The sequence below is a fragment of the Alternaria triticimaculans genome, assembly GCF_023758025.1.
Source record: "Alternaria triticimaculans strain BMP 0046 chromosome Unknown scaffold_13, whole genome shotgun sequence".
Taxonomy (NCBI): domain Eukaryota; kingdom Fungi; phylum Ascomycota; class Dothideomycetes; order Pleosporales; family Pleosporaceae; genus Alternaria; species Alternaria triticimaculans.
The window spans coordinates 550,825-567,127 of record NW_026055970.1 but is presented as its reverse complement, the minus strand read 5'-3'; the positions used below and the strand labels follow the sequence as shown (position 1 = coordinate 567,127).

General features: G+C 52.5%; 5 protein-coding genes across 5 annotated transcripts; 1 reads left to right on the top strand and 4 right to left on the bottom strand.

Annotated features, from left to right (window-relative positions):
• Window positions 1-574: 574 nt before the first annotated feature.
• On the top strand, window positions 575-1,591 carry J4E78_008077 (uncharacterized protein; the record flags this gene model as incomplete). Its single annotated transcript, XM_049368679.1, has 2 exons — window positions 575-1,381; window positions 1,439-1,591. 2 exons carry the CDS (start codon window positions 575-577, stop codon window positions 1,589-1,591), a joined length of 960 nt encoding a protein of 319 aa, XP_049219644.1.
• Window positions 1,592-1,857: 266 nt separating this feature from the next.
• On the bottom strand, window positions 1,858-3,595 carry J4E78_008076 (uncharacterized protein; the record flags this gene model as incomplete). The annotated part of the gene is made up of 2 exons (XM_049368678.1): window positions 1,858-3,219; window positions 3,590-3,595. The coding sequence occupies 2 exons, from the start codon at window positions 3,593-3,595 to the stop codon at window positions 1,858-1,860; spliced, it is 1,368 nt and encodes a 455-aa protein (XP_049219643.1).
• Window positions 3,596-3,818: 223 nt separating this feature from the next.
• On the bottom strand, window positions 3,819-5,754 carry J4E78_008075 (uncharacterized protein; the record flags this gene model as incomplete). The annotated part of the gene is made up of 5 exons (XM_049368677.1): window positions 3,819-4,069; window positions 4,121-4,481; window positions 4,535-5,100; window positions 5,150-5,528; window positions 5,587-5,754. The coding sequence occupies 5 exons, from the start codon at window positions 5,752-5,754 to the stop codon at window positions 3,819-3,821; spliced, it is 1,725 nt and encodes a 574-aa protein (XP_049219642.1).
• Window positions 5,755-7,724: 1,970 nt separating this feature from the next.
• J4E78_008074 (uncharacterized protein) lies at window positions 7,725-9,046 on the bottom strand (the record flags this gene model as incomplete). The annotated part of the gene is made up of 4 exons (XM_049368676.1): window positions 7,725-8,436; window positions 8,520-8,685; window positions 8,736-8,849; window positions 9,040-9,046. The coding sequence occupies 4 exons, from the start codon at window positions 9,044-9,046 to the stop codon at window positions 7,725-7,727; spliced, it is 999 nt and encodes a 332-aa protein (XP_049219641.1).
• Window positions 9,047-12,123: 3,077 nt separating this feature from the next.
• Window positions 12,124-13,595, bottom strand: J4E78_008073 (uncharacterized protein; the record flags this gene model as incomplete). Its single annotated transcript, XM_049368675.1, has 5 exons — window positions 12,124-12,177; window positions 12,270-12,830; window positions 13,076-13,216; window positions 13,276-13,321; window positions 13,378-13,595. 5 exons carry the CDS (start codon window positions 13,593-13,595, stop codon window positions 12,124-12,126), a joined length of 1,020 nt encoding a protein of 339 aa, XP_049219640.1.
• Window positions 13,596-16,303: the final 2,708 nt, after the last annotated feature.

The following is a 16,303-nucleotide window of genomic DNA, read 5'->3' as shown; positions in this document are numbered from 1 at the left end:
GCCCATGTCATCACACACCTATGCCTTGTGACGACGAACAACAAACTCGATACGAGTTCCGCAGTTCATCCCCAACACCAGCGCATGCGGCTATGTACAAATATGCAGCCAGATCCTTCGCACTGCACGCTCTCTATAACTAGAAAGGTTGACGACGTTCAAAGCGGGCTACCCTTACCTAACCGATGCCATTCCGTCAGGGTGGATTTGGGGGCGCCTTACACAGCAGCATGCGGCACAGTTGCCTTGTCCAATCAGTTATGCTCGACGCCACGACGCGGCCTCCCGGGGTCAAACGTTTGCTTCAAACAAGGTGACAGGGACCATTCGGCGAGAAAGAATAAGCGCTGTGATGATGATGGGCAGGAAGGAAGGCAGAGGAGGAAGATGCCGCTTGTGTAAGACATGCGTGACGTGGAAGTATATATGGTTTAGAGTTTCGCTGCTGACAGCAATGGCACCGAGATGTCTGCCTGCTACTGAAATTTATCTATTCCCCCAGCCTTGGACTTGAAGGATTGTACTGTTCTTCTCAGCTTCAATCAGTCGACCTTACCCTACCTCGACTCCCACCATGTCAGACAAAACAAACCCAACAATGTCAACCCCCCACCTTCTCGACCTCCCCACAGAGATCCTCAACCACATACTCACCCCCCTACCCACATCCTCCCTCCTCCGCTTCTCAGAAACCTCCCGTCACGCCCGCATCCTCGCCAACGCCAACCTGCACACGCTCTCTTTGGGGATCGCGCCCCTTGCCCCCGCCTTTTTCAAGTACCTCGACCCATCCGTCACGACCAGTACAGCCAATCCCTATGAAATCTGGCTGCGCATTCCCCAGGCCAGAAGTTACGAGTACCTGACGTTGCATAACTTCCAGAGCGCGTTGGTTACCAGTATACTCAAGCGCCATGGCACCATGCTTCAGCATCTCAACATCAGTATTTGGGCATTGACGTTGTCCATGGCGAAAGCTATCAAGAACTTACGCGCTCTCCGCACCTTCTCACTCAGAATCGAAAGCGGAGTAAGATACGTACGCGGCATCCCACGGTCACGTATCGCTATCGAACGAGAAGAGCAGGCTAAGGCTTGGGAGTTGCTTACTGAGAGTGTGGCTGAGTGGAGTGGCAGACTCACGACGTTGAGGTTGGAGAATTGTGATCTGAGGGCTGAGCAGTTGGCTGTGCTGCTGAAAGAGACGAGGGGTTGTAAGGAGCTGGCGTTGAATCGGTGTCGCTATCTGGGGAGGGAGATGTGGACTTCCCTGGGCGAGTGGGAGGGGAGGGCGAAGTTGAAGACGTTGGATGTAGCGGAGTGTGGGGAGTTGCTTGGGGATGAGGCGAGAGAGGTAGTGGGGAGGTTGGATGGGTTACAGGTACGTTGCTTCATGTGCTTGTTGCCGGCTGCTACTTGTATGCTAACACCAAAGCAGACTCTCAATCTCTACGACTGTCAAGAGCAGCGACCAGGAGAATTTGAGCGTCTAAATGAGGAACTCTGGCATATCAAAGACTTTACGGCACCGAGACCGGGTGGTTACGGCGAGAACATGATCATCGAGGTGGATCCGGACTACATCTTCTGAGAATAGGAAGTCAAGATGGAGCTTCAAGAGTAAAGTGTTTCAATTGTTTATCTGAGCAAGCAAGGAATCGCAACGACGTGAGCGTCGAAGACCAATCGTTCCAGCTGCCACTGTTTGTCTATATACATATCATCTCTCGTGTGGCACCACTTGGGTATAGCCCTCACTGATTGATCCATCTATTCAAGCATCCACCGCCCTGCTATCCGTCGATAGCTTCATCAATCCATGTATCCTAACCACCAATCCTAGCACGTAGTCCAGCCTCAAAACTTCTCATACTGACTGTAATCCATATCCGGGTGATGAAAAGGGCCGAGAACATAACCAGGAGGAGGAGGACCGAAGGAACTGCCCGACGACACGGAGCTCTGACTAGCTTCAACCCTGTGCTGAGCATCCTGGCTAGCGCGAGCGCGGAGGTACTCGCTGTACTCTGATACGCGCTGTTCCTTGATCTGCCACTGAGCAGCTGCCTTGAGCATCTCCTGGTGAGCAATGATATCCTCAATGGGCTGGTTGTAATAGGCGGCCGTGTGCTCTTCGTAGTGGTGACCGGGGTGGATCTGGGCTTGGTGTTCGGGGGAGTGCTGCATCGATGCTTTGCCTGTGAAGTGGTACATGTTGTTGGTATTGGGCTCGGCGCCGGTGGACTTGGTGGCGTCTTCGGATCCGACGGGGGTGGCTTTGGTGGGGCGACTGACTTCGTAGTCGATGTCGCATATGGGAGCAGCCCTGCGTGCGTTGTTGCGGGCGTGGCGTCGGGCAATGAGCTTGTCTTCAGCGGACTTGGCGGCGAGGGCCTCGCGCATCGTCTTCATCTTGGCTTGGCGGCGCGACAGCCTGGCCTTGACAACAGCTTCTTCCTTCTCCAAGTCGAGCATGCGGCGGTACTTCGACTCCAAGTAAGCACCGATCATGGGCGGCGCCCAGTCCTGGACAAAGTTGAGCCCGAGGATTCCGTTGTAGACATCAGAGCTGTAGAGCTGCGACAACTGCTCATGCGCCTCCTCTGCTTTCATGTTCTTTTCCCTGACTTGGTGAACCAATTCGTGCCGGAGCGACTCGAGCCTTGCTTCGCGGATCGCATCGTCGAGCGCTTTGCCACATGATGGGTTGTTTAGGACGTTCCAGTACTCAGACAGACTGTTGTGAAGCTCGGCGATGCTGGGGCCGCCTTCAGAGATGTCTTCAGACGCAACGTTGAAGCCACTGTCGATGCGGAGGTTCAACAACTGATGCATCTCCTGCATGCGTGCGACGAGCGCATAGTATATGTCCTCGTAGTCGGCGAGAGGGCGGTCGGTGGCCTCTTCGTCCGCACGCTCGTAGATGCGTCCGTGAATGCGCTCGGCAGTGAGAAAGCCATGAGGCAACAGGCTTGGGCCGACCTGCTTCTTCTGCAGGCGGTCGAACAGAGTGCTGAGACTGGGGCTGTAGATGTCGAGTTCGGGCTTGCCAAAGAGGTTGCAGGTCCCCGCAAGGTTGATGAGGTAGTTACTGAGCTTGAGGATGTGCTCGACGATGTAGTCGGTCGGGTAGGCTGTGGTTGCAGCTTGAACAGCCATCTGGCTGACCGCCACTGCGAAACCTGGGAGGAGAGTCTTTGGAGACATCTCAGGGGGTATCTTGGGTTGTGAAATGTAAAGTAAGAAGGTATGAGATGATCAAGGCGAGCTTGTTGGGGACGAGTTGGAAATGGATAATCGTGTAAAGAGCTGAAGAGTTTGCAGTCCAAAGTACTCTCAGTATGCGATTAATATTAGCGAAAAGGTTGTGGGCTTGAAAAGCTGGAATTGAGGGGGCTGGGAGACGATTTGGTGAAGTGAAGGTGAAGGGACACCCGGAAGTGAGATATCCCGCCTCCCTCACTCTGCTGGTATTGTTCGTGCAGGACAGCTGAACAATAGACTTGAGCTTATTAAGGCGACACGGGGACGGCTCTGAAGGCTGCGACCGTGGAAACAAGGGTGCAGTGTTGCTTGTTGCTGGAGAGACGACCATTTCGTGCGCGCGACGTCATTGATGGCGGCGAAACGCTCCGTAGCAAGAGACGAATCGCACCACTTAGTACCATTGGTAGAAAAAAGATCATCTATTCCGTCTCATGAGCATCCTACTTGCCTTGGTCGGACGATGTTGTTGCCTGGAGGTGTGGGTGACCTAGATAATGATACTGGCGTCCCATCCAGGCATGCGCTGACTCACCCCCTCATCTGGTCATTTTTCAGGCTTTCAGGCTCTGTACCAATGTCCTCGCGTCGAGGTTCCTTAGCCGGCGAGGCAGTTCATCTTGGATCCAATCCCGTCCGAAAAAGGCACCGCCAGCAAGTGCTCCTGCAGTAGCCAGCCAGAGGATAGTTTTGGTAGTACCCGGTCGAAATTCTTCGCCCGTCTTTTCGTTCCGATAAAAGAAGTCACCCTTCTTCCAAAAGATGCTTCTGAGCCAATAGAGGAATTGCCAGTCAGGGTACATCACTGACAGCGTTAGCGCACGGACTCACACCAACGTCCACCCTCCCCACTTACTATTATTAAGACCTGTCTTCGGATCTACAGCCCAATTTACACAACCTGAGTTCCAGACCAGCTTGCTTGCTGCTTTTTGTGTCCATTGCGAGTCCGCGACCGCAGCCTCCGGCTTGACCTCTACGGTCGCCGGTGGTGGTGAAAGCATGTGAGGAATGAATGATTGCGACCGATATGATGGCAGTGACTTGAAGATGGGCTCTAGCAGCCGGAGAGTGAAGTTGATCTGGCACTCGACAGTGTAGATGACACTGAGATGGCCGGTGACGGTATTTGGCCCCATAAGGATGAAGAAGTTCGGGAATTGCGGGACCACCGTACCGAAGTAAGCTTGCGCGACGCCTTGTGAGGTTTTATCCCACTACGATATGCATCAGTATATAGGTCTCATGCGGCAATTTGTGGTAAACTCACGTATTCGTTCAGTCGCAGTCCGTCACGCCCAGCAATCTCCATCGGACAAAGCATCTGCTGTGTTGCAAAGCCGGTGGCAAGCACGATGGCATCTGCCTTCACCTCGCGACCGCTCTTTGTTACCACGCCATCATCGGTGATTCTTTCCACTGGATCGTCGGCAACCAGCTCAATGTTATCTCTCCATAGGGTCTTCAGATAGTCTGTGTCCAACACCTTCCGCTTGCACCCGATTTCGGTCTTTGGAATGAGCGCGCTCCAATACTTCGGCGGCGCCATGCTCTTTACGTATGCTTCATTCTCCTTGGCCAGGTTTTGGCGGATGCTGCGCCCGGTCTCAATGTCAAAACCACTCCAGTCGCGCTCCATGTCGTAGTAGAATTTCGCACGGTAGAGGCGCATTGCTAGTGGTACGTAGCGCATCACGGCTTTGAAGGTATTCGAATAGTACGGATTCTGGCGCTCTGCAAGGTATTGCGCTTGTCGTCCGAACTGTGTGAGTTTACGCACGGGGTTGGGCTCGTTGGCCATGATAGGAACAAATTGAGTTGCTGAGCAGCCATTGCCTGGGGCTTTGTAAGCACATAACTGACGAGCCAATATACATAGACATACCAAGTACAACGACATCTTTGTCCTTCCAATCGAAACTGTGGTCCCACTGCGCAGAATGAAACAGTTTGCCCTGGTACGTCTCCACTCCGGGAAGATCGCACTGCTTAGGCACTGAGAGTGAGCCCACACCCGAGACAAGTATCTTCGCTCGACGCGTCGTCCGTTCTTTGGTGTGAAGGTTCAAGATAGATACCTCCCAGACGTTGTCGAGATCGTTCCAAGCTGCTTTCTCCACTATGGAATGGAAGCGGACGTGATCCACGATCTTGTACTGCTCGGCCACAGAGCGGAAGTAGGCCTGAATCTCAGGACGCATGGAGTATTTTCTCGACCAATCTGGGTTCAGCGCGAAGCTGTAGGAGTAGAAGTGTGAGGCAACCTAGTCAGCTTAGCATAATTTTCGGCACCGATAGCTGTTTGGACGCGGAACAACTTACATCGCATCCACAGCCTGGATATGTGTTTGCCAACCAAGTGCCACCGACATCGTCGCTCTTCTCAATGAGCTCAAAGTTACGAAGACCGTACTTGCGTATGATTTGGACAGCGAGGCCCAGGCCGCTCATGCCCGCACCTATGATGAGAACCTCCGTATCGAAAGACATTATGAAGTAGCTTTAAATAATTCGAAGATACAACAGGATATGATGAGGGGAGTCCAGAATCGCGACCAGCATCGGATAGAGCAATAGGGATACTTATACCTTTGACTTTACGCCATCTCCTCCGCTGATCCACTGATCCACACCCCAGAACGATCAGATCCCCATCGGTGGAGCCTGCGTCTCCCGTTCAACCTCATCATATCCGGAGTATGGGTGCCGTCTAACCTCTTCGTGCCTGTGTTCGCGCGTTGACGTTGAGATATGGTCGTTGTTTGGGCAGGTCTGCCGAGTAGAAAGAAGGAAGTTTGCCGACAGCCAATGACAGACCTCGGCTGTTGCGGGGACCCCACACTTCGCACACGCGTGTATGCTTCTCGTCACGATCCGGATCTTTCGCTTTTGGCATCCCGACGTCTGCCTCTTCGATTGCGCGTACGATTATTAACATCGCTTCGGAATGCTCGTGGTGTTCAACGTTGGATGTCGCGGGTAGCTGACGTCATCGCTTCGTCGCGGCGTTTTGCGATTATAATGCGCATCTCACTCACAAAACGAACGCCAACCTCCTCGCCTGCAATGTTGAGGAGTACAACCTGGCAGAGAATGAACTTGTGGGATTCGTGCTTTTTCTAAGCCCGAGAATAGGTGACAGCGAGCTGTCAACTGCGCGAGGCTCGCAATGGGCTTACCAGCAAGTCTCGCACGCGACATATCGCCGCCGCGGCCTTCAAAGCGACGAAGAACGTCTGAGGCAGATATCAGAAGCCTGAATTCAAAACCGAATGTGCACTCATATGCAACGCCAACTGTCGCAAAGGCTTTACCCGCGCTAGCAGCAGTAGAAGCCGGCAAGGTCAAGATTGACGATCACCTTTCTTACTTCAGAAACCACCTGGTGAAAAGCTCTAGAAACACAGCACTTGACGTACCAAGACTCTCAATCGATGATTTCGCCACCCTGTACCAGTCTAACGCCAACCCTTATGGTCACCACTTTGTCGTTCATCAACACAACCACCCGATTGCAGGTGTACATTATGACCTCCGTCTCCAATTCTCAGAAACGAGCTCGATGTCCTTCGCCCTTCCAAAAGGACTTCCTGGCGACCCCAACTCGCGGAGCATAGGCAGAATGGCGATCGAGACTAGAGTACACAACTACTGGAACCACTTGATCGAGAGTGCCAGCAGAAAGACTGGAAGCCTGATCATATGGGATACCGGAACTTATAGTATCTTGCCCAGGAGGAAGAGAAAGAACGGGATGCCAAGTCCACAGACTACGGATGATGACGAAACAGAAGACGATGAAGCGGCAAATGAGGGAAGCGAAGTTGCAGGCGGACAATGCCAGGAGAGCTCAAAGTTGGTAGCAGCTTTCAAGACTCGATACATCCGCCTACGTCTACACGGTATACGACTGCCACACAACTACACAGTCATATTGCGTCTCCCATCAAATGAGATATCCAGACAGCCGACAGCGAGACGAAAGGGAAGGCGGAGGAGATCTCAGCGTAGCTCTGCAACACGAACCCCCGTGACCTCAAGTGACGAAGCTAGTGTCGCGGACGCATACGTACACGAGGAAGTAGCGGATCAAGATCTCGACACCGACACAGAAGAGGATGATCAAACACGTACCACCAATGCATATCCGGGCTCGACGAACGATATTGGGTCGGTACATCAACGGCGGTGGTTTCTCCAACTCGATCGGCAGAGTAGCGGGTTTAGTCCGGATGCTTCCGGCAGGGGAAGGGGGAAATGGACTGGAGGCTTCAACTCGTTCCTTGTACGCGGTCGAGACCATGAGCGAAGCGTTGTTACCGGAAGGTTAGCACGAGATGTTGAAAGCGACGAAGGGGTTGAGGGTTTTGTAGGAAGGAGAGGTTGGACAGAAATCGAGCATTAGACATAATATACATTATACCGGACCTTGAAGAAGACACCTGTAATTATCCGGGGTATCAGAACGTAGTCACCACCTCCATATTTCCCTCGACGCCCCTCATCTCCAAAGCTCCACGCTTCGACTTCTTCGCTCCGCAGGTGTACACCATGTCGAAATACCACCGATGGGCTTCGACATCCATGATTAGCCATGCCTGGTTTCCCTGGAAAAGATTGGCAGCACCAGCGAAGGTCTGGATGTCGCCAGCCGATACCGGCTGTCTACTCGGCTTGTTGATGTAGTACTCAGGACTGATGTGAACATATCCCATGGTCAACAACGGCATCTTAGGAACGGGATCGTTCCAGTGCGTGACGCGGAAGTTGCCACCACGCTGGTTGCTGATGTAGGAGCTAATCTTACTTCCTCCTATCCTTGGTGATCCGAAGTTGTACAACGCGACATTGTAGCCAGCAGTGCGCATACTGGCGGCGGCGAGTGTAGCGACGGCGCCTCCCAGACTGTGGCCTGTTACGGTGATCCTGTAGCTAGGGAAGGCGGTTATTGCTTGTTGCACGGCGGGTAAGACACTATCGCGCGCATCAAGCCAGGACTGCCAAAAGCCGCGGTGAGCAGTGCAGCCTGGGCAGATATCTGTTGTAGTGGTGCCGAAGTCGAGGTTCGTACGCCAGTCTTCGATGGTGTGAGTACCGCGGAAGGAGACAACTACGAGTTTATTCGTATGATCGACTGCGACAAAGCCCGTCACATCGGTCATCGCATTCTCTCTGTATACTGTTAGCTTCCGGATCGTTCATGGCCATTCAACCAGCTGAAACTTGACGTCTGCGGGGCCTGGGATTAGACTCACCGGCTGTACTCGATGACGGTGGTAGAGTCTGCGTCTTGAACGAGCGGACAGTTTCCAGTGGAGCACTCAATCTGATCTCCGGTTGAGTCATAGTTGTTTGAGCAATATGCTGCCGACGCATACTGCTCCATCAACTTGAAGTTGCCCAGAAGGTTTGGCGCGATACCTGTCACCCATCAGTTACGCGACGACAGAGATGTCGCACTATCAACATACCTCGCTCCTGGATGAGTGGCGCAGCATTGCTGCCGATGGCGCCTAGCAGCACAGCAACAAAGAAAGAAGAGAAAGTAAGCATGTTGAAAATGAGTGACTGTTGGAAAAGAATGACTTGGGAGGAGGACTGCAGAACCGTCTCGCGACAATCTCAATCAAGCGAATCTCTACCTACATATAGGAACGGCAGAACCGACTCGTTCTCATCGTTCGTAGTGTACCGCGGACGCCATCGTTTGCTTCATCACACGCGATCCAAGTCTGGACTTCCTAATGCGGAGGACTAAGCAGCCACGCTACCTACCGCCCATTCCGTAGTTCTCTGTGAATACCCAGGACGATGAAACCATTGGGACGCGTCTATATCCACATGCTTGCTTGTGGTTGAGCTTGTCACCTTAGGCAGGACGTTCTGCGATGCCATTGGCTAAGCCAAGGACGGGAAGCGTGGGGCGGCGCGTCCGCCGCGGCACGACTTGCACTTTGACTTTGACGTTGACCAGACGGTTGTTTGGATAAGATTGGTTGTCGAAGCCTCGTCACTAGTGCGCGGCGCGTCCTTTTGGTGATGGGAAGAACAGATCCGAAGACACCAGTCCGGGAAAGGAGGTGGGGGAGTCTGTGCGTAAGCTAGACGCGCCACTAGCGCGTGGCGCAACGAGGCGGGCACATCTAGGGAAGTTGAGTGAAACGATAGCATACTCTTTACTCCTCGTTCTACTGTCATGCCATCACATTCAAGTGATTCTAGATTGCGAATCCCACCAGTTCTTCCGAGCAGCGAGTAGTCACAGCTTGGCAGCTACGGCATTCGCGACGCGTCTCAAAGGAGATCGCAATCACAGTTGTTACGCCGTTGAAGGCTATTCCAGGCCATTCCACGTGCAACAGGTGTTGACTGCACTTGCGCGTGCTTGTTTTGCAGCAAACAAAGGACTGAACATATATGGCTCTGGGGGTTATTGATACAGATTTCTTGCTACACTTCATTCCCCCGCTTAATCTCCGATCGAGACTTACGACAGGACCCAACGGAGAGCCCTCAGTTCCTACAAACCGACTACCAATGCGCGATTTAATCAAGGTCGACGCGGAAATGCTCATCGCTTTCCTGGCAGCAGTAATATTCTTCTGCTTCTTCGTGTCTGTCCTCATCCTATACGTTGGCCTTATCGCAGTCTTCTTGGGCTTGCGACATCAATCTTGGTACATGCAGGAAGAAATGAAACGTCTTCTGGCTCTTGCTGTTGACCTTCAGGGCCGGATTAATCGTATGGAACGCTATTTAGAGATAGACTTTCACGTACGGCAGGCGCGCAACCTAGGCCGATATCCAACATTCTAGGCTATGGGATCTGGTCTGGAGAGATGCCTCAAGAAGAGTTACATGCACAAGCAGGCTTTCGATTACAATCATCAAGAGTTATGCAACGTTTCGAGTTCATGTAGATCGGATTGTGGAAGCTCCGTGTCTCTGGTGTCTCAACACAGCTGTCTTTGATAGCAATTTAGGAAATTAGATCGGCCAGGCTTAGGGGCATGTATTTGAAGTGTCTGAGACAAATGTGAGTCTTGTCTGGCAGCCGTGACAGTGTTTGGTACAAAAATGCTATACTCACCGTTATCATCTCTATCTTTCACAGCAGTATTATCGCATTCTCATTAACAGGCGTCTCCTTCAAACTTCATCACCAACTGTTCTCCTCGCTTCGACCAGCATGAGCAACATACTAGCTTACTTCCAGCTGGGACCTCCGTCGGGATGGACAGAGTCAGTTGTTCTGCACGCAGTGCGTATCCCATTTGCCATCGCTATTCTCTGTCTCAGCGCCTGGCTGTACCCGTCCCTTCCAGAAAACGTCCTGTTCTTCTCGATGGGCTTGGTATGTCTCGATATTCAATTCCATATACACAGCTAACCCTGCCACGAGGCTACCTTCACAATGACAGTCTGCATCGGCTCCATCACATTCCGATTCGTGTATCCGAGTACATACAGCATAAGAGTCGATCTTGCGATTCACGTCTTAATGGGCGTACTCTGGTTAGTCGACCTTCTTCTCATGTGCTTTCTGGGTTGGTACCGACAAGCCGACAAAGAGTATCTATTCAAACTATGGGTGGCGAAACTTGTCATGGGGACAGCCGAGTGGTAAGTACAACTTTTCATGCATACGTTGCTGCGCTGACATCTTACAGTGCTCTTTGGTTCTTTGAAGCGCTCGTTCTCGCTAGAGACTTGATGACGCCCTCATCTGACAACGAGCCCATACAACTCCCACCACTGCCAGCAGCCAGCAACTATGATTGGCCAACATCGCCGCAACAAATCGACCCATGGTCACCAGTCTCGCCTCTCGAACCTCCTCGGTCGGGGCCGCAGCCTTTGCTTCCCGAAAGCCACAATAGATACGACGATGATGCGCAGGAGTTACCGGATCCTTTCGATTTCGGCTTTTCTCGAGAAGCTTCTAGCGATAGCTCAGGTCAGCATGTAACGGATCTGAGTCCTCCGCAAGCTCCCAGTTCCGCCTGCAGTCATGGTAGAAGGGGTGCGGTTAGTCATCTTGATCCAGTGGGTTCACGGTGTCTTTCACCCAAGAAGCAGCCTATTAGGAAGTAAGAGGGTCGTTGAGATAGGCATCAAGAAGTTGCGCGAGAAGATCGATAGGGACACAGCGGCTCAACACACGGAGAAGATTAAAATGAATTTTATGCAGCTAAGGTGCATGTAAGCATCCCTCTTCCTAGCGACGCGTCTAATCATTCTTTCTCATTCCGTTCAAAACCCTATGACAACCTCACCTACACCCGCACAGCCTCACCACCCATCTTACCTATCATTCCTCCATCTATCTAGTATGACCAAAAAATTGAACTCGGTCTGATTCGAACAGACGTCTCTCGCAGTCGCAGAACCACTATCACGCTGTTACCAGCGGATGTGTCCAGCACCAACCTCTTCACTACGTCGTTACCGTCGAGTAAGAGTGCTCTCATCCACCCATTAGACGGTACCACAGTTACCTGCGGCCACCGCCTCAGTCAAGGTGCACCTTGCTGAGCTGGAATCACAGATATGATGCGAGCGCCTTACCGCTGGGCCACGAGTTCTGGTTATATTCTAGATGAGAGGGCGAGGAATTTCGGTGTACGTGTAGTGATAGAAGAGCGAGGGTGGGAGCAGGTAAGAGAAGTAGAAATAGTAGTAAAAGCCTTGTATTCTTTCGGAGTGGTACCGATACCTGGTATACTGAACATCAAGATCCCATATATGATACTGCGAAGGTAACAGACGCCAATGCCGTCGTCTACATATGATCTCTGGTAAACAGCATCATTCCAATCCAATCGTAACAAACATCATATTTCCATACAAGTCGGCAATCTACTCTCTGGCCGCCTCGACTCCGGCCTGCCATACGTCCTCAAGAAGTGTCCTCTGGGGAAGCAATCCTCAACCCTCTCCATACTACATCTAACCAGACTCCTAACCACATGCCCTCTGCTCACATGCCCTCTACCCACCCTCACCGTCTGAACATTCGACTTGACCCACAGCACCGGAAGCGCAACAGCAACACTGGCCTGAAGCGATTCCTCATCCGTAGCGAAACTGGGTGCGATGCTTGTCCGGAAACTTGTATGCGAGCTAGCCTTGCTCTTGCGCCAATGGTATCCGCGTCCATTTCCACCCGAGACGTAGAATTCGTCGTCGTCAGAGTCGTCGCTGCATTGCGAAGTCAATTTCTTCGCTTTCCACCTCAAGTTCTGCGGTTCCTCAACGAGACTCTCTTCGCCGGTGAAGTTGGTGCAGAGTTTCTTGAGCGAAGGGAGGTTGACTGCGACAATCGCGAATTGCGTCTCCAGGGCGGCGATTATGATCATTTTGCCGAGAACCCAGGATGTGTCGATGGGTTCGTCAGATTGAGATCCCAATTCGAGGAGTGGAATGAGGCGGAAGGTGGCGATGATGACGGAGATGCTGCCGAAGGTGAGGACGCTGAGGACGGCGATCTTTTTGCGGAAGCTGATTTGACAGTTCCAAAGCATGGCGATGGGGAGAAGGAGGATGTACATGTCTAGGCCGATGTTCTGTTGGGTATTAAGGTTAGTGGGGTGGTCTGCGGGGTGATGTACTATGGTTCATGCTTACCAAAAGACATGGCACCAGGAGGACGATGAGTTTGTTCATGCAGTAGGCATCGGGATGGGTGCCAGGGTGTAGGATCTCATCAAAGGGCATGCATTGGATGCAAGCTAGAAGCCTAGTCTCAGATGTCAGTTCCATGGTATTGAGAGTGAGGAAGAATGAGGACATACATGTTGCATCCCCACACGATTGTGTTAAGACCAAGGCCAGCGTAGACAGCATAGCTAAACTCGGCACTCTCCCGCGCAAGCCGGAGGTAAAAGAAGAGAAAGGCGGATTTCATAACCCAATGTACGGAGTAGTAGACTATCTCCTCGACAAAGAGCCACTGAGGTGTTTGGTCAGTAAAGATGTCCTCGCTAGTATGTCTCTTGCTTTGGTGCATACCTTGACAATTTCCAGTTGTTGGAAGGTATTAAGAGCGTCCATATGTCTGCGCAAAACGGTTAGTCCTGTCTTCTCCACATAAGGTAACTATTCGGTACTTACAGCCCGCATCCCCAGTAGAGGAACATGTGCAAGACACCCTGCTGAGCGACACTGAAGATGAAAACCACCACAGCGAAGTAGTCATCCCGTCTCCATTTCCTCAGACTCTCATCGACGTAACGACTGTAAAACCTCAGAAAGGTCGAGGTGGTGCCCAGAAAGAAGGTAACGTAGGCCACGGCATAAGCCAGCGGTTGAAGATTAGTAGCCAGCGCCATAGTCGAAAGAAACTGGCGACGTGAATCAATCACGGAAAGGAGTGGAAGTTGGGCAGCTCAGCTCACACAGCATCAACCATCTCAGTAATGCATGGCTGTCGTATGTATCTTAAACACCTTGCCTCGCATCACTCATGCTCTGCTTTTTCCCTGCATATACGTCGAAACTGGCCTGCCGTCTAGCCTCCCCGCCGGGTGTCATCGTTAGGAGTACATTCTCACGGACGTGTCACTGTCAGGGTGAGTTCACGACACAAGTCGTAGTTGACTTTGGTCGACATAAGCAAGACGGCTGTTTCGGTGTGGCTGTTGGGCGAGTACCGAATTCGAGGCGTCAGTAGTGCTTGCTTTTGCGCTCGAGAAGACCCGTAGACTGTACTACCGCGCCGCATACGTGAGATGCGGAGCTCCGACCCACACTCCACGTTTTTCGCCTCGCCGTCGTGATCGCCGAAAGCTTGAGGCTCAATGTCCGATCCGATCAAACCTGTATACAGATAGCGAGCTGTTCGTATTTCTCAGAGAGACGTTGCGACGTGTTGATCGGCTATAATGTCTTCAATACTTTGAACCAGTCTTTCCATCTGGGCACGGGATGAACCGAATGTATGTGTAGCTATTCCTGTCAAAAGTCAATCAAAGGAGGCCTCTGATCTCTCGTCCATGGCCTTTGCCAAGATGCTCTATTGCTTATGCCAGATCTTGTAACGATTATGCACTTGGGACTAGAGATGCTGAGCCGAACAAGCAACACAAGATCAGCAACGTGCGCTATGCAGAAACAGCCGCCATGCCCACTTTTCCTTCCGAAACACCAATGGGCAGGTGTTTTAGCTCCGATCCCCTAAACTCCGAAGCTCTTTTGGGTTGAGATGGAGACAATCGTCTTCCCAAATAGCTAAAACAGAAAACAAAATAGTCGTGATTGGTGCGCGAAAGCATAGCGTTGCTGGCTGCCGCCGCTAGAGCTTCTTCTGGAAACCGCTAGACTGAGTTGGTCTGCTGGGGAAGCTATATGGAGTTGATGCGTCCGCTATGTGAAGCTGCCCAAAGCATACTCACAGTCGTGGGTTCGACCATGCGAAACAATGTTCAGACGCATATATCATCGGATGCCGATACCGACATAGGGCTCCTGGGAAGCTGTGCTGAAGTCCATGCACACCACCGACGTCGCATGCATCTTTATCCGGTTCTATCCCACACCGAACAACGAGCGAGTTATACTGCAGGTCCTGCACAGCCAGAGGAATGACGCGACAGAAGCTTCTGCCATAGCGAGCGACATCACCACCAGTCCAGACGGCGAGCCAGGGTACAGAACGTGCCGCAAATGACATAGACAACGTCTACTACTACCTCAGGCAGCTGAAGCAGAGAAAATGACAATGGAGGATTGTAAGAAATCGAAGTCGACCTTCTCAATAGGGAGGAGGCTTGACATTTTTGCGGGAGCATACTGACCGGTCACGCGTATGCCGACCTTGTGCGCTATGTGAGAGATCAGGAACAACGCCGCTGTTTAGGACGCACTTCGAGAACTGTCGTACAGTGACGAGAACGTGTACTCTGGCCACTTGGCTGTGCGACTGGGGCGTGTCTCAAGTACGAGAGACAGATTAGCGTTCAACGGTCGGTTGATCCTCCGCTCGTATTCTCCGGATCTTGTGAGCGTAGATCGCCTCACCCGCGTCGTTCGGCGTGGGCGCGCATTGCGGGGAGCCTCTTGCGTCGAGGTATATAGCACACCACCACAGCGGGGGAGGCGGATAGCGTGCAGACGCAAACCATTGACGTCGGCCTCGTGACCTCTTGACCTCTGCGGACATGGATGCCCATCGCATGAAACTGCAAGATCGGCACGGCGACGGGCCGTCCTGCACAGCGCTTGCCACTGTGGAACACGACAGGCTCTGACATGTGACAGCAAGAACAACGACTCCAGCGCTGCAGTGTCTGCGACGACGAGGAACATGACGAGTGTGTTGAGAGTCGGCTGGTAAGTGCTGCGCGTCGCTGGAAGGATAATGCCGGTGCACCAATATTGGACCAGCATCTGGCGGCAGAAGCGCATCGGGTCTTACGGCTGATGTGAGTTGTGATAGGTTGGCGCGACGTCGCTTCCCCGTACCATGGCAAGATGGCGCCTAACCGTGAGTCAACTGCAAATGCGGCCGCACGAACGGTCGCCTGGTCTGGGAATGGGTCGCTCTTGAAGGTTCGCGAAGACGAGATTATGCAGGGCCCGAAAGCGTATTTCTCTCGGGCCTAGAGGCAATCGAGAATGGAGGTGTTGGCTGCGGACTATGGCTAATGTGCCCTGGGGCAAGATGCTTGGCTGTCATTTCCCTGTGTGACACGCCGCGTCCGCGATGGGGTCGCGGGCGTGATTGGATAGATGAATGATGAATAGTCCTGCCCTTGGAGATGTGCAGCGTGGAGTGTAGGTATTGTATATGGGCCTGGCCATGCTTGCTGCTAGGGCGATTGGAGCTAGGGGCGAGGTGTGGTTATTGGGGGTCCCCCATAAAGAGGGCCCCTGTCACGCCCAAGTGTGCCGTCTTGCACAGCCCCGATACTGCTCTCCAGACGACTGTCGCCGTGAGCGCATTGTATTCATCGAGCAGCAGCAGAGCCGCATCGCAAACACAGGCGCAGTCGCGTCAAGACAGAGTGAGAAAACCGTGCCGCTGCAGTGAACTGGCAGT